General features: G+C 41.0%; 1 protein-coding gene across 2 annotated transcripts; it reads left to right on the top strand.

The window, feature by feature from the left end:
* The first annotated feature begins 18 nt into the window (after nucleotides 1-18).
* On the top strand, nucleotides 19-27,843 carry FOXM1 (forkhead box M1). Of its 2 annotated transcripts, none has more exons than XM_063447739.1 (9): nucleotides 19-179; nucleotides 5,389-6,161; nucleotides 16,176-16,324; nucleotides 16,617-16,814; nucleotides 22,002-22,130; nucleotides 22,712-22,747; nucleotides 25,023-25,080; nucleotides 25,193-25,356; nucleotides 26,149-27,843. In XM_063447739.1, the coding sequence occupies exons 2-9, from the start codon at nucleotides 5,432-5,434 to the stop codon at nucleotides 26,971-26,973; spliced, it is 2,289 nt and encodes a 762-aa protein (XP_063303809.1). In that variant the 5' UTR covers nucleotides 19-179; nucleotides 5,389-5,431; the 3' UTR covers nucleotides 26,974-27,843. The 2 variants fall into 2 exon arrangements, with proteins under 2 accessions (XP_063303809.1, XP_063303808.1); XM_063447738.1 differs by having other exon boundaries at nucleotides 19-195.

Raw genomic sequence — 27,843 nt, 5'->3', positions numbered from 1 at the left:
TTGAGGGGACGCTTCAGGCTGTCTGTTGATTGGACAGCGCTAGGATGACGCAAGACGTAGGCGTCTCTGATTGGTCAGTTCAGCCAGCTGACGGAACGTGCCGCAAAGCGCGAAAATTTGAACTGCGGGTAGACTTGACAGAAAGGAACCGGCGGGGTCAGAGGCGGCGCACAGACCGGGTACAGACCGCTGGCGGTATGTTATGTGTACACGGCGTGCGGGCAGAGTGCGGCGGCGGCGGCGGAGGCTGATACAGTGTACACACACAGAGCTTTCTATGTGTCACACTGACTATCTCCTAGCTCGGCCTGCACACAAACCAGCCTCCTCTATAGTCACCCAGGGATGGCCAGCTTCAACTATTACTGTATTATTGGTATTAATAGAGAGACCACTTATTCTGTAATGGGGGAGTTCATACAATAAATGAGACCATTATAAATTGTTACAGGAGCAATAATAGGTAGACCCTGCTCACACCAGCTTAATAACTGTAATAGTCACAATTATATAGGACAACATGTCTCACTACAGATATTATATAGTATATTAATAAAAATGTGAAATGTCAGGAGTTTAAATGTTTTTATGTTTTGGGCAAAAAAAAAAAGCCAAAGTGAAAATATGGCTGCCTTTGAAAAAAATGTTTTTTTATTTTTTTTTCAATCTGGCTGTTTTCAGAGAATTTTTTTTTAAAATTCACTATCTAATATACAGATTTTTTATTTTTTTCCATAACACCGCAAATGTAACGGCAACATTATGTCTGTACAGTCATTTGACACCCTGGACCAAATCTGATCTCTCAGCTACATGATTGAGGCCTAGTCTGCCTCAGATCTGGCTTAGCACCCTAGTTCTGGTGTGAGTGTGGTGTTCCTATTTCAATGATTTATTTCTTTGTCTTAATTATTTTCATAGCACCGTGCAGTGGATTGGTACTTCAATAAAAAGAACAAAAACTCTAAATGCCACTTTGTCAGGATCAAAGTCATTAAAATAATTGAATATATTTAAAGGGACACTATAGGCCCCAATCAAACTTGCTTAAAGGAACACTATAGGATCACTAACTCAAACAGGTATTCCTGACACTAGAGTGTTAAAAACACAATCTAGTCTTTTTCCCCTAAATATAGTAAAATTGTACTTTTATTCCAGTCTGCTGCTGTTCTGCCTCCTTAGCTGACATTATCAGAAGTGGTGATCTTGGCCGATCACAATGCTTTCCCATAGGAAAAGCATTGTATTGGTTCAGTCAAGGAGGCACATCAGGGGCAAAACCAGCACCGTTCAAACAAAGCCCTGGCCAATAAGCATCTCCTCAGAGATACATTGAATCAATGCATCTCTGAGTAAAGTTCAGTGTGTCCATGCAGAGGGTGGAGACACTGAATGTCAATGACAACTTCAGCTTAAAGGACCACTCTAGTGCCAGGAAAACACTAGTTTTCCTGGCACTAGAGTGCCCTGAGGGTGCCCCTCCCGCCCGGCTCTGGAAAGGGGAAAAGGGGTAAAACTTACCTTTTTCCAGCGCTGGGCGGGGAGATCTCTGCCTCCAATCCTCCTCCGTTCAGCCCCGTTGGCTGAATGCGCACGCGCGGCAAGAGCTGCGCGCGCATTCAGCCGGTCGCATAGGAAAGCATTTACAATGCTTTCCTATGGACGCTTGCGTGCTCTCACTGTGATTTTCACAGTGAGAATCACGCAAGCGCCTCTAGCGGCTGTCAATGAGACTGCCACTAGAGGATTTGGGGGAAGGCTTAACCCATTAATAAACATAGCAGTTTCTCTGAAACTGCTATGTTTATAAAAAAAAATGGGTTAACCCTAGCTGGACCTGGCACCCAGACCACTTCATTAAGCTGAAGTGGTCTGGGTGCCTAGAGTGGTCCTTTAATGAAGCAGTTTTGGTGTATAGAACATGCCCCTGCAGCCTCACTGCTCAATCCTCTGCCATTTAGGAGTTAAATCCCTTTGTTTATGAACCCTAGTCACACCTCCCTCCATGTGACTTGCACAGCCTTCTATAAACACTTCCTGTAAAGAGAGCCCTATTTAGGCTTTCTTTATTGCAAGTTCTGTTTAATTAAGATTTTCTTATCCCCTGCTATGTTAATTGCTTGCTAGACCCTGCAAGATCCTCCTGTATGTGATTAAAGTTCAATTTAGAGATTGAGATACAATTATTTAAGGTAAATTACATCTGTTTGAAAGTGAAACCAGTTTTTTTTTCATGCAGGCTCTGTCAATCATAGCCAGGGGAGGTGTGGCTCGGGCTGCATAAACAGAAACAAAGTGACTTAACTCCTAAATTACAGTGAATTGAGCAGTGAAATTGCAGGGGAATGATCTATACACTAAAACTGCTTTATTTAGCTAAAGTAATTTAGTGTTCCTTTAAGCTGTAGTTTTTCTGGTGACTATAGTGTCCATTTTATTGAAGCAATTTTGCTGTGTAGATCATGCCCCTCCAGTCTTACTGCTCCGTTCTGTAATTCAGGAGTTAAATCACTTTTGTTTCTGGTTATGCAGCCATAGTCACACCTCCCCTGGCTGTGAACGACACAGCCTACGTGGAAACAAAATGGTTTCATTTTCAATCAGATGTTAAACTTGCGTTAACATTTATTTTCTCCTGCTCTGTAATTTGTACTTTTTGTTTAAAATTCTTTATTTTTGTTCATGCATGAATTAACATTTAGGTCTGTTACGCCACAATAGCTGTATGAGACCGTTTGTCAACAGGTTGTAACATGGCATAAAAAATACGGTGCACAAATTTTTAAGTAAAATACAGGTTAAGTCAAGACGTGTCAGTGAATGAAAATACATAAGGATTGATAAAGATATGCTTTGTAGTCTGACACGGAGTAGCTAAATACAGCAAGGTGATATGCATTGAGATTAATAGAAACAGGAATAACTTCGTGTATGTTGGCAATATCATGAGCGTAGTCGTAGTAATACAAGGTGTATGCACTGTGTGTGCCTATAGTGAGTTAGTGGAAACTAACAGTGCATATTAGATTGGGTTACTCACTTAATGGTTGTAGTGGAGGTTGATGCACAATGTATGCTTATGGCGAGTTGCTAAAGACAGAGATAAATATACCACAGTGTGTGCTAACTTATATGAACAGCATGTCGGTAGTGGTTAAAGTATATGCACTGTGCATGTTTGACCGTTAATTGTAAACTAAGTTGTATTATAAAGCCTACTACAGCCTATTAATATCTGCTCTCAAGAGCATTGTGATGTGTCATGCATGCTTGGTGTAGGCTGTGAAATATCCTGCTCGGCAGTCCCATGGTGTAGGTATAAGCCTGTTATATGAAATCAAAATAGGTAACGCTAATGGGGCTGTGCAGGCTAATCTCTGGCTAACACATACATATGTAGGTGCAAGATATAATAAGATAGATGGTGGGGTGGATGGCCATTCACAGGCTAAACATGCTAGGTAAAGCTAATAACATGCAGGTAATGCTAGGTAAGTTATCCTGGTTAATATTCAAGGTAGTGTTGCCACATGCACTATACATAAGTATTAACTGCTTTGTTAAGGTTAACTAGTTGTTGAGCCAACAGGTAGTCACTTGGTTGAAACAATGCCCACAGTCTATTTATCAACAACAACATTTTGCTTATCTGAGTTCCGTGAGGTCGAGGCAAAATCACAGAAGTGTGGGCTAGAGTCCAGGGTGACCGCGTGGATGCGGTGGAGTGGCAGCGGGCCAGCTCTCAGTGAGGTAGCAACGTTCAGCCGACTCCCGTGATCGGTAAGGACCCGGCCTCCCCACCTAAGTCCTGGGGGGCTTCAGGGTTGCGGGTCGTGTTGTGCCGTCTGCCCCACTTCTGCATAGCTGTCGTCGTGCCCATATTGTCTGCTCCTGTAATGGCCCGCCGGGCGGCGGTTCTCTCACTTGTTGCTTGTAAGTCTAGCTGTGAGGGTCTTAGTGATGGGTTCTCTCGCCCTTTGGTCCACGCTCTCCCGTGCGCCGTGGGGGGATCTCCGTCCATGTCCCCCGCTGGTGTTAGGCCTCGCTGCCTCCCGGTCAGCCCCACGGCCGGCACTGCTCGTGTGGGGGGTAGCGCCTTGTTTCGTGAGGGTCGTTGGGGCCACTCGGGGGCAAGCAGGTCGTGCTCGCTGGTAGGTCCCATACTGAGGCGTGAGGGTGTACTTGCCGGCGCCTAAGGAGCATGGCGCTGTTTCCCTCCGTGCAAGTCTTTGGTTTCGGTTCCATCGAGGGGCCGCTTTGGAGGTGCGAGGTGGATTCCCTCCTAGGTGTCGCCGGTCGGATCCATGCCGCCACCGCTTTCATCGCCCTCTGGAAGGCCCATCTCCGGGCATGAAGCTTTGTCCACAGGCTGGCACAAAGCCTATCGTAGAACTCCCCTGTGTTCCTGGGAGGCTTAAGTGTGCGGTTCATCGTAGGCTGTGACTGCACCGCCATCTTGTTTGGGTCTGGGCTGCCCTGTCTTGCGGTAGGCTTCGTCGCTTGAGCAGGCTGTGGTGCGGGAGTTATCGTCTCCAGCGAGGACCGGGATATCCCCTGCCGGTCCAGGGGGGGAGGGGGGCAGCAGGGCTGTGTCAGATCCATGCTTGTGAGCGGGTCCCGTGCCGGGAGATCGGCTGTTTCCCCCGGGCTTCAGGCTTCGCTCATGTATAGGCCGCATGGCCGGTCTGGGTTTTTCCTTGTTGTTTCGGTGCCAGACCGGTATCATTCTGTTGCTCGTTCGTTTTTGGGTTGGTCTGTGGTCACCTTGTGCTGCCAGCATTAGTGGGTCGGTCAATAATTGCGTGCTTATGCGCTGCATGGCTGGAGCTCAGAGAATGTGCGATCGGCCATCTTGGCTGTCAGGCCTCGCCCCCGTAATTTGTACTTTAATTACATACAGTAGGCACCTCCAAGGTCTAGCAAGCTATTAGCAGTGCAGAAGATAAGATATTCTAAATTAAACAGAATTTGCAATAAAGAAAGTGTTAACATTAGATGACTCTACAGGTTTAGAGTGTTTAGGAAGACTGTGCTATTCACATGTAGGGAGGTGTGTCTGGGGATGTATAAACAAAGTGATTTAAATCCGTAATGGCAGACTATTGAGCAGTAAGACTGCAGGGGAAAGATCTATACACCAAAACTGCTTCAGTAAGCTAAAGTTTTTTGGTGACTATAGTGTCCCTTTAACCCCTTAATGACACGTGACATGTCATGATTCCCTTTTATTCCAGAAGTTTGGTCCTTGAGGGGTTAAGAGCATGTTTTAAAGCCCATTCACCCATTCATATCATATAGCTCATTGTGAATGTTTGAGTATGGTGTGCACTGAATTATGTTATGTTACATGTGTATTAAAAGTTACTTGTTTGTTTATTATTTTAGGATCTGTGCATTCAATGGCTGCCAGTAGTTGTAAAAGTGCATCATGAGGTCAAGCCCCCGAAGGCCATTGATTCTTAAGAGACGCAGACTGAATCCTCCCCAGCACAATGCTGCCATCCACTCTGGAATGTCCGGGCAGGGAGAGGCCACCCTGATGGAGTCTGCCGAGCAGTCCCTGGCTCAGACGCAAGGGGTCCATGAGTCTTCTCTACATGATAGTACTCCCAGGCTAGCTGTTTCTGAGCCTTCCCAACATGGCAATGTCCACAGGTTAGGTGTCATTGAGTCATCACACCAAGCCAATGTCTACCCTTTTCAACTAAGTGGACCTACTGAGCATGCCAGTACTGACAGTGAAGCGGACAATGGACCAGCTAACTTTAGTCAGAGCGCCCAAATAACCTCTGTGGGAAACCCCACTGAAAGTCAAACCCAAATCTCAGCACTTAAGCCGAATTCAATACAAAGTCCATCTGGGAGCAGTGGAGAAGGTGTCAATATCCTATCTGATGTTCGAATAATGAGCCACCCGACCATTCCTGATACTCAACTTGTAGTCTTGCCACCAGAATCTGATGTCCAGAGCATTATCCAGGCACTGACCGCACGTGGTAGGGCAAATGGAGGGCCCAATAAGTTTATTCTCATCAGTGGAGGCACTTCCTTCCAAAACCAGACTGGCAACTCAAAACCCATTATCAAGGAAGAAGACTTTCCACAGCCAGTGGTCATGTCCCCTTCAAAGCTGCAAACCATGAGCAAGGACATCACAGGTAGTGTCCTTTTGGGACCTCTTTTGGTCTGTCTGCTGTAGTTTGTGTGTTTATTATAATAATAAATCTCTCTATATCTATCTATATCTATATCTATCTATCTCTATTTATCTCTATCTTTATATCTATCTATCTGTCTATCTATCTTTATATCTATCTTTATATCTATCTATCTATTTATCTTTATATCTATCTATCTTTATATCTATCTATCTATCTATCTTTATATCTATCTATCTATCTTTATATCTATCTATCTATCTATCTTTATATCTATCTATCTATCTTTATATCTATCTTAATATATATAGATATATCTATATCTCGGAGAGATAGATATCTATCTCTCAGAGATATAGATAGATATATATCGCTCAGACAAAGTTGGGAATCTGACACTACTTTAATATAGTCTTAATCCAATTAACCACAGTGCTACGCAGCATAAGTATAGAAGATAGAAAATTTAGAGCACTCCGTAGATTTTGTCCAAGAAGTAAAATGTGTTGTATTAAAAAAAATAAAAATTAAAAAAAGATAATCAACGTTTCGACCTTTAGGTCTTTATCAAGATGATCTCGATAAAGACCTACGGGTCGAAACATTGATTTTTTTTTTTTTTTAAATACAATTTACTTCTTGGAGAAAATCCAATGAGTGATTTTATATATATATATATATATATATATATATATATATATATATATATATATATATATATATATATATATATATATATATATATATATTAGAGAGAGAGAGAGATTTTTTTTTTTTTTTTTTTTTAAGTAACCAATAAATGCCACGTTTTACTGGATTAAGAAGACCTTGGAATATATATTCTCTATTACATTGCTAAACACAAATACACACACCAGTCAAGCCATAAGGATTTGCTTTTCCCACGGAAATCTCACTTTAACAGTGCTCTCACTACTGCAATGGATTCATGGTACGCGGATGCAAATGAGTGATTCACTTGTTTTACTCCTTCCTGAGTTGTGTTTCAAAAAGCTGTTGTATACAGCAGACACATACTCCAAGGAATCCATGTATAAAATGGTATTATGAGGCAAAAATGTGGTTCTTTGTTTAGCTAATTTGCATATGCCTACCTAGAATCCCTTTCACTGTCAAAGTGAGATTTCTGTGGGAAACACTAGTCTTATGGCTTGACTGGTGTGTGTATTTGTGTCTAGCAATGTATTAACTATCCACTTCAGGTGGAAGGGGTTTTCATCCACAATTTTTTTCCCCACCACAACTCTTTTGGTATGTATATATGTAAGCATTGAGCAGGGCCCTCAACCCCTCTGTTCCTGTGCGTCCATTTGTCTGGTTACAATTACGCAACTGTTAGTATTGTACAGCGCTACGGAATTTGCTGGCGCTATATAAAAAAGTGTGTGTGTATATATATCTCTCTAAACATTAGGGGCTAACTGTACACTCATCTGTCTGAAGTAGTGGTTCCTGGCGAATCCCAAAAACACATGTAAATATTCCTTTTCTATCCAAGGCAGACCAACCAAATGAAGTGCATTTTAATGCATATATGGACAAATCAATCCGTATGAGATGTACCTGAAAAGACTCCTCAAATCCATATACGAACCAATCAATTTGTCTTTATATGTATTAAAAGTAATTTACCATATATACTCGAGTATAAGCCGACCCGAATTTAAGCTGAGGCCCCTAATTTTACCCCAAAAAACTGGGAAAACTTATTGACTCGAGTATAAGACTAGGGTGGGAAATGCAGCAGCTACTGGTAAATTTCTAAATAAAATTAGATCCTCCGCTCTACTGACGGGCGAGCTGACTCCACTAGGGGGACATTTCCTTCTGACCTCTCAAGACACCGACAGTGAGTTGGGACTGGGGAGAAACACTGAACACACACGATAACGATGATACACGTCAACCACAACACACGCACCCCAACTCAAAACAACGACACAGACAGTCATAACCGACAGACGATACAGTGACGATACGAATACCCTATCAGAACCGACAGAGACATCAACCTCGGGGGCAGACTAGTCCAAGTGACGTGAGAATTAGACAGGGGAACAGGGGACAAGAAGGGACGGAGGACAGCCACGGTAAGCATGCTGTACCCCCGAAGGAAACTGAACCCGCAGCGGTTGTGAACACTGAACAGGACAAGGTCAGACAGCGACAGCCAACAGCTCCCCCAGGCAACACCCCCATCCTGATAACTCGGACTACCAAAACACAGACGCAGCTATCAGGGACTACCAACTACAGAGGGGTGAAGTAAGAAATTATAGTTGGCACGGGTCAGTAACCTGATGAAACGCCACTCACACGCAAGGCATGGCACAAGATAGAAAACGACACACACTGCAACGCAACACTCCAACATACACGCACCCAGACACTCACATTTACCAACCTAAGGTTCTCTTCGCATGTTGGTCTGTTCCCCCTAACCGAAACTGTCATATATAGCAAGGATCTTGGGCACTTGGAGAAAAAAAAAAAAAAAAATCATGTTAATTTAATATTTATTTACAGTGTGTATATAATGAATGCATGTATGAGTGCAGTGTGTGTGATGCAGAGCCTTGGTGGGGGGTGGGCCTTTTTATTATTTTTTTAATTATTATAATTGTAATATTTTTTTATATTATTATTTTTAATATTTTATTATATTTTTTTCGTCCCCCCTCCCTGCTTGATACATGGCAGGGAGGGGGGTCTCTCACTCCCTGGTGGTCCAGTGGCATTGGCAGTTCAGTGGGGGGGCTGGCAGAGAGCGCTTACCTCTCTTGCAGCTCCTGTCAGCTCCCTCCGCGCCGGTCCGGTCAGCTCCCCTGTCAGCTTACACTGTAAGTCTCGTGAGAGCCGCACTATGACCCCGCGGCTCTCGCAAGACTTACACTGGGAGCTGACAGAGTTGCTGAACGGACCGGCGCGGAGGAGAAGGGAGCTGCAAGAGAGGCAAGCGCTCGCTGCCAGCCCCCACAGCCCCCAGTCTGTATTATGGCAATGTGAATTGCCATAATACAGAAAATTGACTCGAGAATAAGCAGAGTTGGGGTTTTTCAGCACAAAAAATGTGCTGAAAAACTCTGCTTATACTCGAGTATATATGGTAATTCGTCTAGGCTGCCCAAAACGAACATTGGCACATGTCTAAAGTCAAGCCATAATAAAACTGACTACAATATGAGGGTGCCTGTAGTGATTATGGTGTTTTGAGTGATCCTGTAAGGAACACTCCATTAGAAATATTTAGTAGATCTCCACCTAAAGAAATTGTGCATGTCATTTGTTTTGCATGTTGTCTTTGGCAATATATGAACTATGCAATAGGTGTAGATCTAGTACCTGCAAACCCTTCTTTTCTTTTCCAGCACAGATGTCCTGTGACTGTCCAATCACACTCTTAAAGTGACATTATAGCTTGCTGAAAAGCTTTGCATTAGAAGTATATATTTTTTTTTTCTTTTTTCTTTTTTGACACTTTTCTAAATTAACCTAGTTACACCCCTGGCTCTTCAAGCAGATAACAGGTCCTGTTACTTTGTGGTGTGGTTAGCTTATTTACACTGAACTCAAGAGGCAGCAAATGCCCAGAGCATCTGCCTTTCTGGGTGGGGTTAGAAGGGGAAGGCTTGCAAAGGCAGCAGACAAGATCTGCAGTTTTCAAGCTGTTTTTAGATATAGCTCCAATGAAAAAAGGCATAATTTAAATGCATGCACATTTTTATTTGGGGTGTATCTACTAAACAGTAATTTTTATTTATTTTGTATTTGGGCAGTGGAGTGTTTCTTATAGTGAGCCGTATTAGAGTTAAATGAAAAGGCTTTGCACGTAGTTACTCTGGGCAATTACCTGCCTCTGCAGTTTATTTCCATTGAGATGAAGAAACAGTTCTGTTTCGATCTGGGAAGCGCTTCCAGTGGAGCTGGAGGTAGACATAACTTTATTTTTTTATTTTTTTATTTTTTTTTAGCTGGCTCTTAGATCCCAAACAGGTTTGTCAAGTCCTGTCTTAAGGTCCCGTCACATTTCTATCTGACCATTGCAACACCTTTTATTCTTTTCCTTTTCATCCATTTTGTTGTATATTTGTTGGTGTGCTTGGTATCATTGTCCTGTTACATGACCCAATTTCAGCCAAGCTTTAGTTGTCATACAGGTGGCCTCACGTTTGACTCTAGAATACCTTGGTCAGCTCAATGACTGCAAGGCTCCCAGGTCCTGTGGCTGCAAAATAAGCCCAAATCATCACATCTTGATTAATGTGCAGGACAGTTGGTATGAGGTGCTTGTTCTGACATGCTGTTTGGATTTCGCCAAACATGGCACTGTGCATTATGTCCAAACATCTCCACTTTGGTCTAGTCTGTCCAAAGGTGTGGTTTAAGATGCAACTTTGTAAACCTAAGCCATGTTGCTGTGTTCTTTTTAGAGAGTAGATGCTTTCTCCTGGCAACCCTTCCAAACAAACCATACTTGTTCAGTCTTTTTCTAATTGAACTCTCATGAACTGTAATATTTAACATGCTAACTGAGGCCTGTAGAGTCTGATTTATAACTATTCAGTTGTTTGCAATTTTTCTGATCTGTGGGTGAATTTGCTGGGATGTCCATTCCTTGGAAGATTGGCAACTGTCTTGAATGTTTTCCATTTTCCACATATTCCATGTGTACCGGGATATTCTTACTAGATGCAGCTGAGGCTTTCCCAATTCTAAATGAATGTCCTGAAAGGATGAAGGACTGCAGCCAAGTTTTACAAAGTGTCCTGACGTTCAAGATGAACTTTGTGAGTGGGTTACTGTGTAGCATTAAAAGCGGTGTACTCCTAAGGCGACCTCTACGTGAATGGCAAAAGTGATAAATTATTTATTTATGCACCATTTATTGTTGGTAGGATATGTGAATGTCTGTCTGTTGGTGAGCCCATTTGATTTGTTTTTGAATGTCGTAGTGTAAGTTAGGGCTCAACCAATCACAGGTTCACATAGCAACTAGGAATTCTGTCCTGGTGCCTGCTTTGTGAGCCAGTGTTTAAAAGCATTGCACATATATTAGGAAACAGCCGAATGAGGAACGAATGCTTGAAATACCTCATTATGCAGATTAAGACCACAATGAAGTAACCGTTAACTGTGCTCCATGAGTATCATAATTAAAGGCCTAAAACATGCACTCTAAGCTTAAAGCGACACTATATAGTCACCAGAACAACTAAAGCTTATTGCATTTGTTCTGGTCAGTAGAATCATTCCCTCCGGCTTTTTGCTGTAAACACTTTGATTTAAGAGAAAATGTAGTGTTTATTACAGCCTAGTTTTGACTCCCCTGGTTACTAGAGGTGCTTCCTGGGACAGTGCTGCGCAGTGTACAGCACTGCCATTCAGTGTCTCCACCCTCTTCATGCAGACACTGAACGTTCCTTATAGAGATGCATTGATTCAATTAATCTTTGAGGAGATGCTTATTGGCCAGGGCTGTGCTTGACTTTTGCTGGCTCTGCCCCTGATCTGCCTCCTTGACCGTCTAAGCCAATCCTATGGGGAAGCATTGTAATTGGCTTAGACCAACACTTCTGATGATGTCAGCAGACAGGCAGTTCAGGGGCAGAGGCAGCAGCTTTTAATGCAAGTAAGATTTTACTATATTTAGGGAGGCCAGGGGGGCTAGATGGTGATTATAACACTAGGGTCAGGAATACATGTTTCTGTTCCTGACCCTATAGTGTTCCTTTAAACTGAAGTTCTGAAGAAAGAAGATAGAAATGAACTGGAGATGTAACTTAGAAAGCATGTATAATAGTCACAAACACCCAATTCAGTAGGGGTGTCATAGAGCTACTTAAAATAACAATTGGTTGTAAACTGAAATTTTAATTGAAATTGGCTCAACTATGAAGTCAAATAATAAATTGCGTATGTTAGGCTGCAAAATATAGAAGTTGCTGTCTTGGAGCTGAAGATATTGTAATGGTTAGTTTCTGTTAACTTTGACTTTCAATAAAATGTGCATTGCCGATGAAAAATACGTTGGATATCATGAAATACTATTAGGTTGAGAGAGGTTTTATGTTGAAGCATACTGTAGTACACCTAAATTCAGCAACAATCAATGACTAATAGTTCAATACCTAAAAACACAAGGAGGACAGTTAGTATAAATTGCACTTCAGGGTGCAGTGCAGTAAAAATGGGTAAGACTAGCTGATGATATAACAAATATGTAAATGCCTAATGACAGTGTGGCCGAAAGAGGTATAAAATGAAGTAATGAAAGCATGGCCAAACGTATGCTGAACCATAGTGTATTGTGGTGTGGTGGAATTTGCTGCACATAAGTCATGTGCTGAGTCAACCAAATGTAGGGTGGCTGAATGTACTGAACCAAAGTGAATATGCAGCGTGGCCGAATGTACAATGTCAAAGAGAAGAGAACCAAAGGAAGTTGATCTATTCACGAACGAATTCTCCTCCATTGATGCTGGAATGTCATCCTAAGCTGTGAGTTCTGCGTACTATAAGTTGTGTGTGGTAACCTAGCAACCAGGTTCAAAGCGTGGCCAGGAGTAACTGGAGGGGGTTATATATAGCCTGGCAAAACCCCTCCCACAACTCCAGGTATGAATTTGACTTTTTTTTTTTTCCTGGATCAGGGCTTGACAAATGGCAGGTTGCCATGGCAAATAAGAATTTTGCCCTGGCTCCTGGCTGTTTGTCAGCCCGTTAAGCAGCTTCAGAATCTGCTCCCCCCCCCCCTCCCCAAGCAGCCGGCTCTGGGCATAATGGAGCCGGGCGGCGAGGGAGTTGTAATCTTCTTGCTCTGCTCCTTTGTAAACCCTGCTGTGATGCCAGGAGCAGGAATATGATATAACTAAACAACGCATGCGAGAGCACAGCAAGAAAAGCTTGAAGACCGGACCGTCTGTCAGTGAGTCTGTTTAGGTGACTGGCCCCCCTCCGAACGCATGGGCAAAGTCGTTTACTCGTCTTCTTTTTTCCCCACGCCATAGGCAAATAGGCTATTGTGCATGCATGGTAAAAAACAAACAAAAATAAACTGTGCCAATCAGCATCTTCTCAAAGAGAAATGTTGAATCAATTCAGCTCCTCCATGCAAAGTGTGGAGCACTGGACTGACACACCACTAGTGACTTACTCTGAGTGACTGTAACTAGGCATCAATGTAAACACTGCATTTTCTCTGAAAGCTGTAGTGGTTGTGGTGACTATAGTGTCCCAAAGAGTTGTGGAAAAAAAAAAACATGGCTCCTAACTTTTTCTGGCTGCTATATTCCATGCAAATTTGGTGTGTGTGTGTTGCGACTTTAGCGCCGGCAAGAAGAAATTCACTTTTGGTGAATGTCCCATTGGCCCACAAGGCTTACTGTGGCATAGAACTTGAAACTGTAAGGTTATAAAATGCTGTTTATTTAAATAATGGATTTTTAAGTTTTTCTTAATATTTTTTCTTACTGCCTAAAATAGCTGCTACTTCAATGCTTCTCATGATACATGGAGTATATTATAATATTATGAACACATATTCAAATATGCTCAGTGAATTTAGCTTAAACACATTTGGAAGCTCTACATACATACACACATTTGTGTTGTGGCTATTCTTCATTCTGGGATAACAATCTTATCCTACACAGGAGACTGCTGGCAGGGGGGAGTGCTTTATGGCAGTAATAGTAGGCAATTAAAAAAGACCCCCACTGTCCCTGTAAGCCCTAAAGTGAACACTGGTACTGATCCTGAGCTGAAGTAAGATATGATCTCCAAGAAGGGTGCAGGGAAGCTACCTGCTTCACTTGCAGGGGAGGTGTGGTGAGGGCTGTAGAAATAAATTTATTTAGGTCCTAAATAACAGACCGTTGAATAGCGAGGCTGCAGAAGTGTAATCAATGCAGCAAAATCCCTTAATTAAAAACTGAAGTGGTTTGGGGTATTAGATTAAAGAGACAGTATAGACACCCAGACCACTTCATCTCATTGAGTCTTCCTGTCCCCTTAACCCTGCAAGTGAAAACATTGCAGTTTTAGTGAAACTACAATATTTTCATTGCAAAGTTAAAGGGACACTATAGCCACCAGAACAACTACAGCTTATTGAATTTGTTCTGGTGAATAGAATCATTACCTTCAGGCTTTTTGCTGTAAACACTGTCTTTTCAGAGATGGTGGTTTGGGGGCTGGATGGTGGTTTTAACACCATAAGGTCAGGAATACATGTTTGTGTTCTTGACCCTATAGTGATCCTTTAACCCCTTAAGGACACCGCTTCAGAAGCTTGTCTTACGCTTAAGGACACAAGCCATTTTTGCATTTTTTTTGCTGTTTGTATTCAAACGCAATTTGCATCTCTGTCTTTTATTGCACTAACACATATTATACATTGTTCTTTTAGAGGGAAACAGGGCTTTAATTTGATGTCACATATACATAGATACATTCTCATTAATTATATAAAAATGCCAAAAAATTTACCTTTTTTTTTTACAGTTTTGGCAATAATAGTGTGTGCATTAAAGGGACACTATAGTCACCCAGACCACTTCAGCTCAATGAAGTGGTATGGGTGCCAGTTCCCTCAGGTTTTAACCCTTCAGATGCAAACATAGCAGCTTCAGAGAAACTATGTTTACATTTGGGGTTAATCCAGCCTCTAGTGGCTGTCTTCTGGGCAGCCAATAGAGGCGCATCTGCCACGCTGGATGCGAATATCGCATCTATTGCGCAGAGCGTCCATAGGAAAGCATTGAGAAATGCTTTCCTATGGACTCTTTGAATGCGCGCGCGGCTCTATAGTGATCCTTTATTATGTCCAGCTTAGAAAAAGTAATTCAAAATAAATTCATTTGTGTCTTGATTTATAGAGTACATCATATGTATAGGATTTCCGCTTATTTTGAAAGCTACAGGTCACAAAATACAAGGACTAAAATAAAACTTAAATTTTAGAATTTATGTTTTTCTTGTAGGTTTAGTAGCCATTACAGAAAACAAAATTGCCCCCACAAAAGTATATTTTTCTTTATTTTGGCATATACACATATAACAAGGTTTTTGTAATGTGTATTTTGTAAAGCTGGTGTGTGCTATTCCTGCACAGAACCCCATATTGTGTTCCGCTACATCTGCAGAGTATAACGACACCCCCATTGTATGCCTTTTGCACTTTTCTGTAAAGCTACAGTGCCATATAAGAGACAAGGCTATTTCAGTTTCTATAGTTAGGCCCATCAAATCCATGTACGGAAATTCTATGTCTCATTTTAGGGTATTATAGCAGAGTGACTGTTCAAATAACCCCACAAAGGGCTTTCATTTGGTAAAGCAGACACCCCAGAGTTTCTTATATGGTGTATATTATGCCTTAACTTGCGGGACAGCTTTGTATTCCTAAATTCATGGATGCTTAACCCCTTAAGGACACATGACATGTCTGACATGTCATGATTCCCTTTTATTCCAGAAGTTTGGTCCTTAAGGGGTTAAAAGATGTGATAGATTCATTTAAATGTTATATTTGTTCTATGTTTAAAAACCCTGTATGTTTCTTGTAATATTGCTTATGTGCTATCGTCGGCTACAGAAGATAAATCAATGAATGCAATGCATACCAAATGTAGGCTCCCTTCTAGTGTGGTGTTTTTTTGTTTTTTTTGTGTTTTTTTTTTCCACACATCTTTTAAATGTTATTGATTTACTGCAGCTATGACTTTTTTTGTGAATAAATGCTGATCATGTCAATCACTTTAAAATATCACCTGGGCACTAGTGTTACCATGGCAGCTGAAAAGGGCAGAGCAGCAATGCTAGTCAAAGAACAGATTTGCTACAGAATGTAAAAACTGCTGGGAGCTCAAAGGCACCACCAGATGTTTTTGTTTCAGAGCTTACAATAATCTTTAAGGTGTCAGTCAGCAGATGAACAAGATGTCTCTGAGTTGCAAGGTTTGTTTGAATCTGTTTTGTTTTCTGTTACTTCAGCTGGACAGCAGAGGGGCACTGAGCTAGACATCAGCCTGACTAATATACACTGGCTTGGTAAGATGAGTTCAGATGGGTTGAGCCCTTGCCATGTGAAAGAAGAACCCGAGGGGAAAGAGAACCAGACTCCTGATCCTGAGTGTGTGAAGGTGAATGTGATTTTTGGGGCTCATTGGTCTGTTATTTTCTAAAAGCAAGCCAACTTTTTTTTCCTATAGATCATTAAGATTAGCAAATGTCAATATAAAATGTTTATTTCTAGTACCAGAAAAGATAATTGTGAAAAGCTGCACTACGTAAGCAGATAGTATTTTGTGAACAGTATCACCTGAATGCAACTCACGTTCTACTTGTTCTAATTCTTGGGAGGTTGACAGTTACCTTTTTTTAGCTTATATATTCTACACATTCTTAAACTTGTTGTGCTCTTTCTCTTTGCAGGTGAAGGAAGAACCAGATACTCTTCCCTCTCAAAAATGGCAGGTCTCTATATCGGAGCGACCTCCTTATTCCTACATGGCACTCATACAGTTTGCAATTAACAGCACTCCCAGTAAGCGCATGACCCTGAAGGACATCTATACCTGGATTGAGGACCACTTCCCATACTTTAAACATGTTGCCAAGCCTGGATGGAAGGTGCTACAAAAATAGAAGTACACAACAGTGAGAATATCTAATGAGGGAAAGAGAGTAGCAAGAAAACCAAAGGAATATATTTTACAATGGAAAAGGAACAAATAATAATTAAAATGCAGTCCAATGTTCTAAAAATGAATATTCATTGTAGCAAAAGATTGTTAACCTTATCTACGTAACTTGAATATCCAAATTCATGATAAATGTGCAGTAATAGAAAAGGAAGTTAAATGTGCAAAAGTCGCACAAGTAACTTACATCCTAAATGCTAGTGAGTTAGGGAAAATGGCACATTTGAATGATTTAGAAATTCGTATAGACCATAAACTAGGTGACAATGTGCAGTGTCAATCAGCAGTTGCATTAATTCTTGGGATGAAAATATTATTTTTCCTCTTTTTATAAATCCGTGATAATGCCACACCTTGAATATGCTGTGCAGTTTTGGTCACCTATTCTAAAAAAGATCTCATGGCACTAGCAAAATTGAATAAAAAGGAATGGAACATTTTAGTTAAGAAAGGTTGACAAATTTAAATCTCTATTAACTGAGGAAAAACTGTAGATCATAACATTATACAAATATATTCAGGGCCAATCCAACCCACTGTCTGGAAATGTAGTCCTAAAGAAGATTACATAGCATTTAGACTGGAAGAAAAGAGATTGTCTAAGACAAAGGAAGGTTTTTTGTTTTTTTTTAATATAATTAGAATTATGCTTTCTTTTGGATCAACAGCAAAAACAACGTGAGGCTGAACTTGGACACATGTCTCTTTTCAGCTATGTAACAAAGACTTGTAAATTTTTAAATAGACACTTTAGTCCCCAGACCATTACAACTTAATGTAGTTATGTTGTCTAAAACATGTCCCTGCAGGCTTTTTTTTTTTTTTTTTTTTTTATGCAAACACTGCCTTTTCCAAAAAGAGGCAATTTTTTAATTGCTGCCTAGTAACAACTCTCGGTGCAGTCACTCACACAGCTACTATAGGTGCTTCCTGGGCCAGTGCTGCACTCTGCAGAATTGGTTCAATGCATCTAGATGAGGAGATGCTGATTAGTTCATGCGCAATAGCCCCGGACTTGCTTAGATCATCAAGATCACCAAGGTGTGTACCCGGGAATTTAAAGTCACTCCAAAAAGTTATTTCTTATTCAGGAAAATAAGAATAAATCTTTGTTTGAACATTTAAGAGAGGAAATTATTACATTGGGTTGCATGGCAAATTGAAAATATTCTGACCGAGGTCATGATATATACAGATGCATACCTCTATGTCCATATTGCTCAATGATACAAAATTCCTTTGTCTGTTGGATCTAGCGCTTTTTTACGGGCTGCCTTCTGTTCTGTTGTTGCAACAATATCTATTTGAATTTGGGCATATATTTCTTATTTCCCAGACTTTTTTTTTTTGGCCTTCTAAAAGTATTTTGAAGGTCAACTTAGTTACACTGTGAGGAAAACTATTAGCATTTTGGATAACTGGTCCTTATTCATAAACTGGGAAAATTGGCACCTCATTTCAGCGGGGGATATCTTGAGGCTCTGCATTGATATGTCATCAAAAACTGCTAGTTTTCTTCTGGGTAAAAGGAGTCTTAGGGCAGATGTTCAACAGCTGTCAGTCATTTAAAGTATTAGGCCTAATAACAGTGTCCGTTTCCGCAGTTTAGGGGTTAAAAGAACGAGATTGCTCCAGAAATTGTAAAATTGACTGTCACCTAAAACTAGGAAGTACTTTGTCTTATGTATTTTTCCTATGCATGACAAAAGGTTGGAGGTTATCATCTAAGCTTTACTAATTTTGTCACGAAAACAATGTCTCTGTCCTATCCTTTCTTCCTTGCCTCGCAAGATCTTGCATCATGTCAGAGTCCACTGTGACACTGCATCACTGCCAGTACTTAAAAGATGACTGAGCCATGAAAAACAATGACCTTGTGTCCTCTTAAAAAATGTGGAGTTTATTCCACCAAGGTGTGGACCTGGCAAATTTTTCAAAGACCTCCCTACTCCGTTGTTGATTTTTATGGTAAATTAATCCCCAACGGGAATGTCAACGTTATTTCTATGTTGAGGACAGAAAACGTGCCTCTAACTCAGCATAGTGCCTAGGAGCTCTCTCTGCTAAATCTCATCACGTTTCACCAATAGTTTAATTCTGAAAGTCTGTGTTTAAAAAAAAAAAAAAAAAATGATCATACCGTTATTTATTTTTGGTTGTTTCCAAAGTTTCTACTTAGAAGCATACAATATTTGCCTTGATGTCAGAAGATGACTACTTACCTACCTTTCAAAGCACTGAAGAGGAAAAAAATGCTTAACATATGATACATCAAAAATGTATCTTTCGGGGCGGGGCCGGGCCGCCAAGCCGCATGGCAGCAGAATAATGTGGCTCCGAGCTAGAGCCCTGAAAAAGGGCAGATAATCTACTTTTAAAATGTCCTAAAGCTGGAATGCTCGCTGGGACATACTAGAGGATCACCTAAGCTTTCGAACGATACAGATCTGCAGCCAAATACCCAGCGGGAGCACCGAAACTACTGAGACCGGCCTAGGCACCATCTCCGGCCGGAACAAGTATAGTTGCTGACCGAGACCCGATACCCGACCGCCTGGCCTGGTGAGCGAGCACCCCAGATGCAGAACCATTGATGGGGGGTCCACATGGACGAGAGAGGCGGCCCGCCCCCCCCCCCCCCCGGTCGGAGGGGATAATTCCGGCCACATGGAGGCTGCATGCCCCGGAACGGAGACCACCGCCTGGGACACACGCTGACCTTCATTACGGGCACAGGCCACACAAACGTGGCCCGCCTGGTGATCACACTTGGAGATGGGGGACGCTTAATACCCACGCTACCTTCGCCAAGGGGGACTGTCATGAGCGACCCGCGCGGGCCCTGGCAGGGCCGGGCGCCGGACGGATCTTCCATGCTGTGGCCTTGACCGCTGGAGAGGTGGGTGGGTGCCTGGGTCTCTGGGTCTGGGAGGTCCCCGGAGGGCCCAGTCCCCGGCGCCGCGAGCCCGGTGAGGCGGGATGGCGCCGCCCCCCTCGACGAACCGGTGGTCGTGGGGGGTGGACACCGGCTTCAAGCATGTGGCCGGCACCGGGCGAGACGTAGGAACACGCACCTCAAGGGACCCGCATGGAGCTGGGGAGGTGCAGGGAGCGGACGACCAGAGGACTTTTGTGGTGGGGTCCAACGGACAGTTTGTGCTCCTGAGTGCCCACGGAACCGTGGGGGACCTGACCGGTGAGCAGAGCTCGGCATGGGGAGAGGGAAGGAGGCCTGGCACCCCAGGGACAGTGTGGAAGCAGGGCCATGAGAGCCCCCCCCTTCTAGACAGACCGTTTGTTCACAAGCCAGCAAGAGGCCAGAGGGGGCCATCAACCCCACGCTGGACAATGCTTCCCACCAGGCACTACAAAGCCACATCCAGTGGAGAGCTTAATTTATCTAACAGCATGTATATTTCAATGTTTTTTTTTTTTTTTTTTTTTTTTTCTCTTATTGCACTCTTTAAATTATTATTAAGGCATACATGCATTTAAGCCCGCAAAGCGCAGTGATAAGCTGCATAATCATGCAGCTTCACGCTCACGAGCAACTAGCGTAACACAATCCCTCTGTTCAATATGCGCAGTCTGTGCTGAAATGTGTACAAACGCAATCCGGCAAAGTCTCTATGTGTTTATATGTACTGCCTAACTCGCCTCAGCGCAGGTGATAATCTGCATTGACCCTTTTGAACCGATACCTTAATCTGAGATTGTATATCGTGCACACAGTTTTTTGCACTATTAGTTTCTTTAAATTTTTATTAAGGCATAATAGGTGTCTAAGCCCGCAAAACACGGTTATAAGATACATAACCATGCAGCTTCACGAGCAGCTAGCGTAACATAACACTCCCGTTCATTATACGCAGCCTGTGCTGAAATATGTACAAATGCATTCCTGCAAAGTTTATATATGTTTATGTGTATGGCCTAACTCGCCTCAGCGCAGGTGTTACTTTGCACTAACCCTTTTGAACCGAAACCTTACTCTGAGCTTGTATACCATGCATACAGTTGTTTGCACTATTGGCGTTCTTAACATCTTTATTAAGGCATTTATGTGTTTGAACCCGCAAAGCGCAGATATCAGATACTTAACCATGAAGCTTAACGCCCACGAGCAGCTAGCGTAACATAATACATCTGTTCATTATGCGCAGTTTGTGCGGAAATATGTACTAATGCATTCATGCAAAGTTTATATATGTTTATATGTGCTGACTAATTCGCCTCTGCGCAGGTGATGTTCTGCATTGACCTTTTTGAACCAATACCTAAGCCTCTGCGCAGGCGACCGTTTGCTTTCATAACAATCTGTCTGATAAGAGTACTCAAGATATGATACCAATAAACATATTTAAAACAAAAAAAAAAAATGTATCTTTCCTTTTGTGCATTAAACACTGTTTGACCTGTGTATGTTGTCGAAGTCTTTATTCATTGGCGGGTTCTCAGATTTTTTCATTAGTTGGTAATGGAAGTTCATACGTGAGAACTCCCCCTCCCCCCCCATACTAGGAGGAAAAGAAAAGCTATTGTTGATCTCTACGTTCAATATTATTGGTAACCAGGTGTGTTAAACTTTACACTTTTTTTTTTTTTTTTTATATCCAGTTGCTAGAATATTCAAATTTTAATCCTCTACTCCCATAAACAAGTGGGTGACTTCGTAACACGTACAGCTTTTTACAAACCGATGGCGTATAAATCTGGTTTTATATTTTGTCTTTCCTATCCTATAGAATATATGAAGGTTCAAGATAGCAGCAAAGAATATTGCAGCTTTTTGGAACATTGGTCTGCATTTTAAATTTGTATTTTCTAATTTGTCTGGGTCCCTCCACATCCCCACTCAACCGGGGTATATGAATGTGAATGTAAACATGTATGCTGGTTTTTTTTTTATTCCATGTATTTTTGTATAGCCACATAACACACTCCTGATTACCATGCTTAATGTATTTTGGAATTAAATGCTATACATAAAGTTGTACATTGTAGCTGGGGCTGAAAGTACGCTGTAAATTTGTTGAATGGGTGTTAGTGACCATCACAAAACATATCGGACTTTGAAAAATGTAATTCCCCTATTTATTTTTTTTGTACCTTGCAGAACTCTATTCGTCACAACCTTTCCTTGCACGACATGTTTGTGCGAGAAACCATGGCAAACAACAAGATTTCCTACTGGACTATCCATCCTCAGGCTAATCGTTGCCTGACGCTTGATCAGGTTTTCAAGGTGAGAATCCAAGAAATGTTCTTTCACAGGAGTTGATTTGAGCTGTAGAAATAAATTTCTGAAAGGGAATAAATGCATGTGATGTGTTGGTGCTTTTTATCTCCGTGTGGATGTGATTATTCTGTTGAAAGGCTAGTTTACATTTGTACCTAGCTTTATAATATCTCCTATGAGACTTGAGTACTGAACCTCTGTGCCAAAAGGTTCACCTCTACCGCACTTACAAAAAATTTAAATATGTAGATCATGTGTGACTGGTTTTTGATTTTGCTTTCCTAAACAATATACAAAAATTGGAAGGCAAATATGTAATAAATTTTGCTTAAAAGTCTACTATCACAGATGGATAGTAGGAATTCTGGATTGTTGAGTAAGTAAATAGAAATGTTATGCAAAAATAGTCTGATTGGGAAAACTTAAAATGTTTTTTATTTTTAAGTGAATGTGTAATATTATCTCTCTGAGAATAGCAATGTATTCTGCTTTGGGATCTTGGAAATGTATGTTTTCTGTTTGGTTAAGGTTGTTGCTTTGTTTTATTCCTTCCCACAATGCATTGCTGATGGCATCATTCCATGGAGGCGGCAAGTCCCATGACTCCATTGCCCTTGGAACCAGTAAGACTTCTCTCTGTCCCAAACTGCACGCTGTGCAGCCTGTTGGGTTTTCACTATTTATTTATTTTCTCTTTTGGGGCGCCCTCTGTAATCACTGGGTTGTGTGTGTGTGTTTTAATTTTTTTATTTTCCTTCAAACATTTCTGATCCTTTTAACCCTTTCTGTTGTCAGTAACACATCTTTTTATTTACCGAACTGCAACAAACAGTTTGTGGTTTTGTTTTTAAATACGATTACATGTATTATCTGTATTATTGTTTACTTTATAGATGTACATGTCTCCATATTAAAGGAACACTATAGTCACCTAAATTACTTTAGCTAAATAAAGCAGTTTTAGTGTATAGATCATTCCCTTGCAATTTCACTACTCAATTCACTGTCATTTAGGAGTTAAATAACTTTGTTTCTGTTTATGCAGCCCTAGCCACACCTCCCCTGGCTATGTTTGACAGAGCCTGCATGAAAAAAAAAACTGGTTTCACTTTCAAACAGATGTAATTTACCTTAAATAATTGCATCTCAATATCTAAATTGAACTTTAATTACATACAGGAGGCTCTTGCAGGGTCTAGCAAGCTATTAACATAGCAGGGGATAAGAAAATCTTAATTAAACAGAACTTGCAATAAGGAAAGCCTTAATAGGGCTCTCTTTACAGGACGTGTTTATGGAAGGCTGTGCAAGTCACATGCAGGGAGGTGTGACTAGGATTCATAAACAAAGGGATTTAACTCCTAAATGGCAGAGGATTGAGCACTGAGGCTGCAGGGGGCATGTTCTATACACCAAAACTGCTTCATTAAGCTAAAGTTGTTTAGGTGACTATAGTGTCCCTTTAAATACAAAATTATAGACAAGGCTATATTATATGTCCGTTTTGTTTCCTTTCCTTTTTTAATAAGCCATAACATTTCTCTAGTAATTATTTACTCCCACATTCATATTAAGAGGACAATTAGTTTTTGTTTTTAATATAAAATGTAACAGTAGTATAACCATTGTTGGATCACTGTATCTTGTCATTAGTTTGGGGTTTGATATCTATATTTGAGTATTATATGTAAATCTGCGCTCCGTCTTTCTGATTATCTATTGCTAACTTGAAAGATTAATGAGCTCTGTATCGAGTTTTACACCTTACCTTGATTTAGCAGAAACCTTTGCTTTCTTGATCTGCAACTATTCCACCAATAGTGATCCCCATAGATAGCAGAGCGTAGCTGGAGGAAGTATTGCCCATCATCTGACTTAGAGTACTATACATTTATTCTTTACTTGTTCAGCTCAACACTTTCCTTTGACAGGTAAGCTTAATTTATCACCTTTTTTTTTTTCACACTCCCAAACACATGGTTAAAAGGTCAGCCTTACAACAAAAAAACACTTGCTGAACTTAGGATGCAAGTTCTTTGTCCATGAAGTCCCATTGTAAAGCTCATTATCTTGAATGATGAAAAGCTTTGGTTTGGCACATGTAGCTCTATCCTATTTTGATGTAACTGCTTCAGGGAGTTTGAACTACTTATACTTGAGGGATGAGCTCAGGCCCCAAAGGCCACAATTGATTTGTAGCGTCTCTTCCTGGTGAGGGAGGGGTCTACATTGTGCAGCTACAGGAGATTATGAAACTATTCAAGCTAAAGTGACCAATACTAATTATCCTTTTAATTTAGCTACTTTTGACATGGCACCCCACCCGCTGTACCGCTTATCTCTTCCAGCACAACCTCTTTAAGTTTTAGGGTCCCAGAGTCCTATCTTACATCTTCTTTACCAAACAAGATGTCTCTGGCGCCATATGCATTTTAAACCATAATGCATTATCACTTGAATCTGTGATAAAAGGTATAATTACCTTACTGGAACTGGTATACAACCTAGGAACTTTGATATAGAGACAAAAAAATATATAATGTAGTATTTTAAATTAAAAACCTCTTAATTGACACAAGTGAAAAAGCACAAGAAGCACGCAGGTGCCCCAAGCTGTTGACCTTTGCACACAATTTATGCTAGTAAGAAATCTTGTCTGTCTCTGAGTAGACAAGAATTAGCCATATTGGGCAGGCAGACTGGTAATGTGCAGTATTGTTGGAATAGTGAAGATGTAGCTTAGATAAGGCATAGCTTTGCTACCCTGTGAAATTGTAGTTGAGCCTGGAGTTATGTGAACTGTTTCCTATATTGGGTTTCATCCAGGCTCACCTCTCCCAAAACTTTTGCCACAATTAACTAATTACACTTTTTCTTTTTCGGTCTTTCTGCCAACAGAAGAAACTAATCCCAGAGCTCACAAAGAGTATACAGAACGTAGCCACCAGCAGTAAAGGTGAGTATTCTTCTGCTTATATAGATTGGAGAACTTCCTATGCATCCTCGGCCATCATCTTCTAGAGAAAACATACTTGCCTGACAGTTTTATTCTCCTTCACATGCTCCAGAAAGGAAGATGAAGCCTCTTCTGCCAAGGGTCAGTTCCTATCTAATTCCAGTCCACTTCCCAGTGACGCAGCCTATTCTCCTTCCTGCACTGGAGTCAGTCTGTGTAGATTTAGGACCCTCTGAGGCACCGAGGAGCAGTAAACGTGTGAAAATTGCTCCAAAGGTTAGTATGGACCAGTGCCAAGGATTTTAGATTTGACATGGTAACTTAATTTTATGTGCTATTGTGTTATTAAAATATCAAATTAAGACTTTCTCCATTCCTAAAGGACCAGTCCAGTGGAAGACTTTATTTTTTTCCCTTAACAATTCAGTAGATAAACCCAAAATGAAAACTTTTAATTGGGGGTATATCTAAATACAGCTTGCAAAATCTGCAGATCTCTTATTTGCCGAATTTACAAACCCTCCCCTTCTCCTGCTCAGACTTTCTGTGGCTGTCCAATCAGACTTCCCAATGCAGCTAAAGTTCTTTAGGTGTGTGGAGTGTTCCTTTAAGACTTACAGAAAAACACACTATTTCTCCATTCTTTCAGGGTTAAATTTACATAATGTAGTCAAATTTAAAGAAAAAGATGAGAAAGCTGAAAGCATTTTCAGTCATCCACACGATCTGCTGGTACTATACTTTCTTTCAAAGTTCTGATATTCCATTGACATCTGTAGCTTGAAATCTGTGGTTTTTGTATAATGTACATAGATGATTACCACAACCAGGAACTTTTTAGATTCCTTATATGACAAATAAGTCTAATGGTGTTAACAGTGATGGAATTGAGTAGCTATGCATGTTATTCCCTACCACCCAGAAAAGAGCGCTTTCACTTGGCTGTATGGAGTTATGAAGAGCACAGAGGCTGATGTTCTTGTGTACCTCCATTTATTTATTATAAGGCAGATATTGAGAACATTTTATTTTGTTCATCCTACTTAAATTATATTTGTGATTTTTCAGATTTCAGTAGATCCAGAAGAGCCTCCTATTCTCCCTGCAGCACTCCCTGTTAAAGAGGAACCAAAAGAACCAGGGTTTCCAGACTTCAGTTCCTCACCCAATCTGCAAAGCAAGAAAATGACTTCATCTCGAAGGAAGCAATTGTTGATTGCACCACACACGGAAGAGCCAGAACTGGTTCTGCCTGAGAGCAGCATTTCTGACTCTGGACTGGATTCAGAATTTTCTTTTTTGCAAGAAACCAGTGTGCATGATGGCACTTCTCATCTCACTCAAGATGGCACTTCGCAGTTCACTCAGGAAGAAGAGTATTCTTTTAAGACCCCTATTAAAGATAGAGTTTTGAAGCCCCCAAGCTCCTCTACTCCCAGCAAGCCAACGGAGATGGGTAGCTTACAACTGTGGGAAGCAGAATCTCCTCTCCATCGAGATGCTTTCCTGGACTGTAGCCCAGTGCGCATTCCACAAGGCTCTACACTCACCCCTTTCAAAGACACTATGCGTGCCCTAGGTTTTGGAGACACTCCTTTCAAGGATCTTCCTTTCTTTGGTTCTCCTCAGGAGTTGTTTGGCACTCTGTCTCCTCCTTCCCCTGAGCTAGATACCATGAGGAATTCCACACCAGTACGAGCACCTAAGCGATGCTCAAAGGAACTGCAAGTAGGGACCCCTGCTAACCGCTCTCTGCTCGAAGGACTTGTTTTGGATACCACTGATGAGAGTCTTAGCAAAATCCTTTTGGATATTAGCTTCAGTGGTCTAGAAGAGGACAATGGTTCTGGTGCAGACAGTGTATGGGGCCAGCTTCTGTCTGAATTCAGATAGGGAAGCATCATGCTTGGGTCCATCATTTGTAACCTCTGGAGGAGAAAACCAAAATGATCGGATTTTCCACTAGCTTAAGGAGATGTTGCTCATTGCTACCACATTCAGCTATTTGTTTTTGTTTTAAAAATAACAAGGGGTATTCTTTTTACCCTAATTCTGTGGGTAGATTTTAAGATTTCTTGATTTATTTGAGGTAACATTATTATTCCAAGAGATGGGGGGGAAAAAAAAACTGACATTTTTGTTTGTGGCAATCCCCCCCCCCAGTATATGCGTGAGTGAAAATACTTGCCTACACCATGTGACTGTAAGTTCTGCCATTGATGTATGAGTTCAGAAGTTAATTGCCTGGAAGTAGGTACATGATCCCACAGCTCATGGTTCATATGGAACAGATTACTTTTATATTTACATCTGCCACATATTTCACCCGAGCAAATACTGCTTTAGTCCTTACTAGGGTGAATTAAATATATTGAATTGTCACAAACAAAAATGTGGTGATATTTATATAAGGCTTGCAACAAATCGGTAGAGGGTTGGTATAACATATGAGTAATTGTAATCACAACACTGTAAAGTCTGCATTGTTAATTTATCCACAAGAGTGAGAAGTTTGTGGACGCTTCTCAATATATTCAATAATCTAAAATAAATAGATACATTTTATTGTGCTTTTCTTTGCACAATGAGATAATTACAAATTGAAATTACATTTTAATATTTTTTTACAGAAGATTTTTTCATGTTGTAAGTATTGTAAATTTTTTCAAGTCACTTTATTCTGTACATTTTATTCTATATTTAAAATTCTGTCCCTCTCCCCCAGCTTCTGAGCTAATTTTTATCCATTATCTCCCTACCTTC

This window comes from Pelobates fuscus, chromosome 3 (assembly GCF_036172605.1).
Source record: "Pelobates fuscus isolate aPelFus1 chromosome 3, aPelFus1.pri, whole genome shotgun sequence".
Lineage (NCBI taxonomy): Eukaryota > Metazoa > Chordata > Amphibia > Anura > Pelobatidae > Pelobates > Pelobates fuscus.
The sequence above is the reverse complement of the archived record's forward strand: the minus strand, read 5'-3'. Positions and strand labels throughout refer to the sequence as shown.

What these genes read in the sequence shown, in the direction of transcription:
- FOXM1 (XM_063447739.1), top strand. Translation starts at nt 5,432, where the DNA reads ATGAGGTCAAGCCCCCGAAGGCCATTGATTCTTAAGAGACGCAGACTG. An exon ending in CATGAGCAAGGACATCACAG is followed by an intron (nt 6,162 to 16,175) that starts GTAGTGTCCTTT and finishes CTGTTACTTCAG; the next exon opens with CTGGACAGCAGAGGGGCACT. An exon ending in CTCCATTGCCCTTGGAACCA is followed by an intron (nt 22,748 to 25,022) that starts GTAAGACTTCTC and finishes TTCTGCCAACAG; the next exon opens with AAGAAACTAATCCCAGAGCT.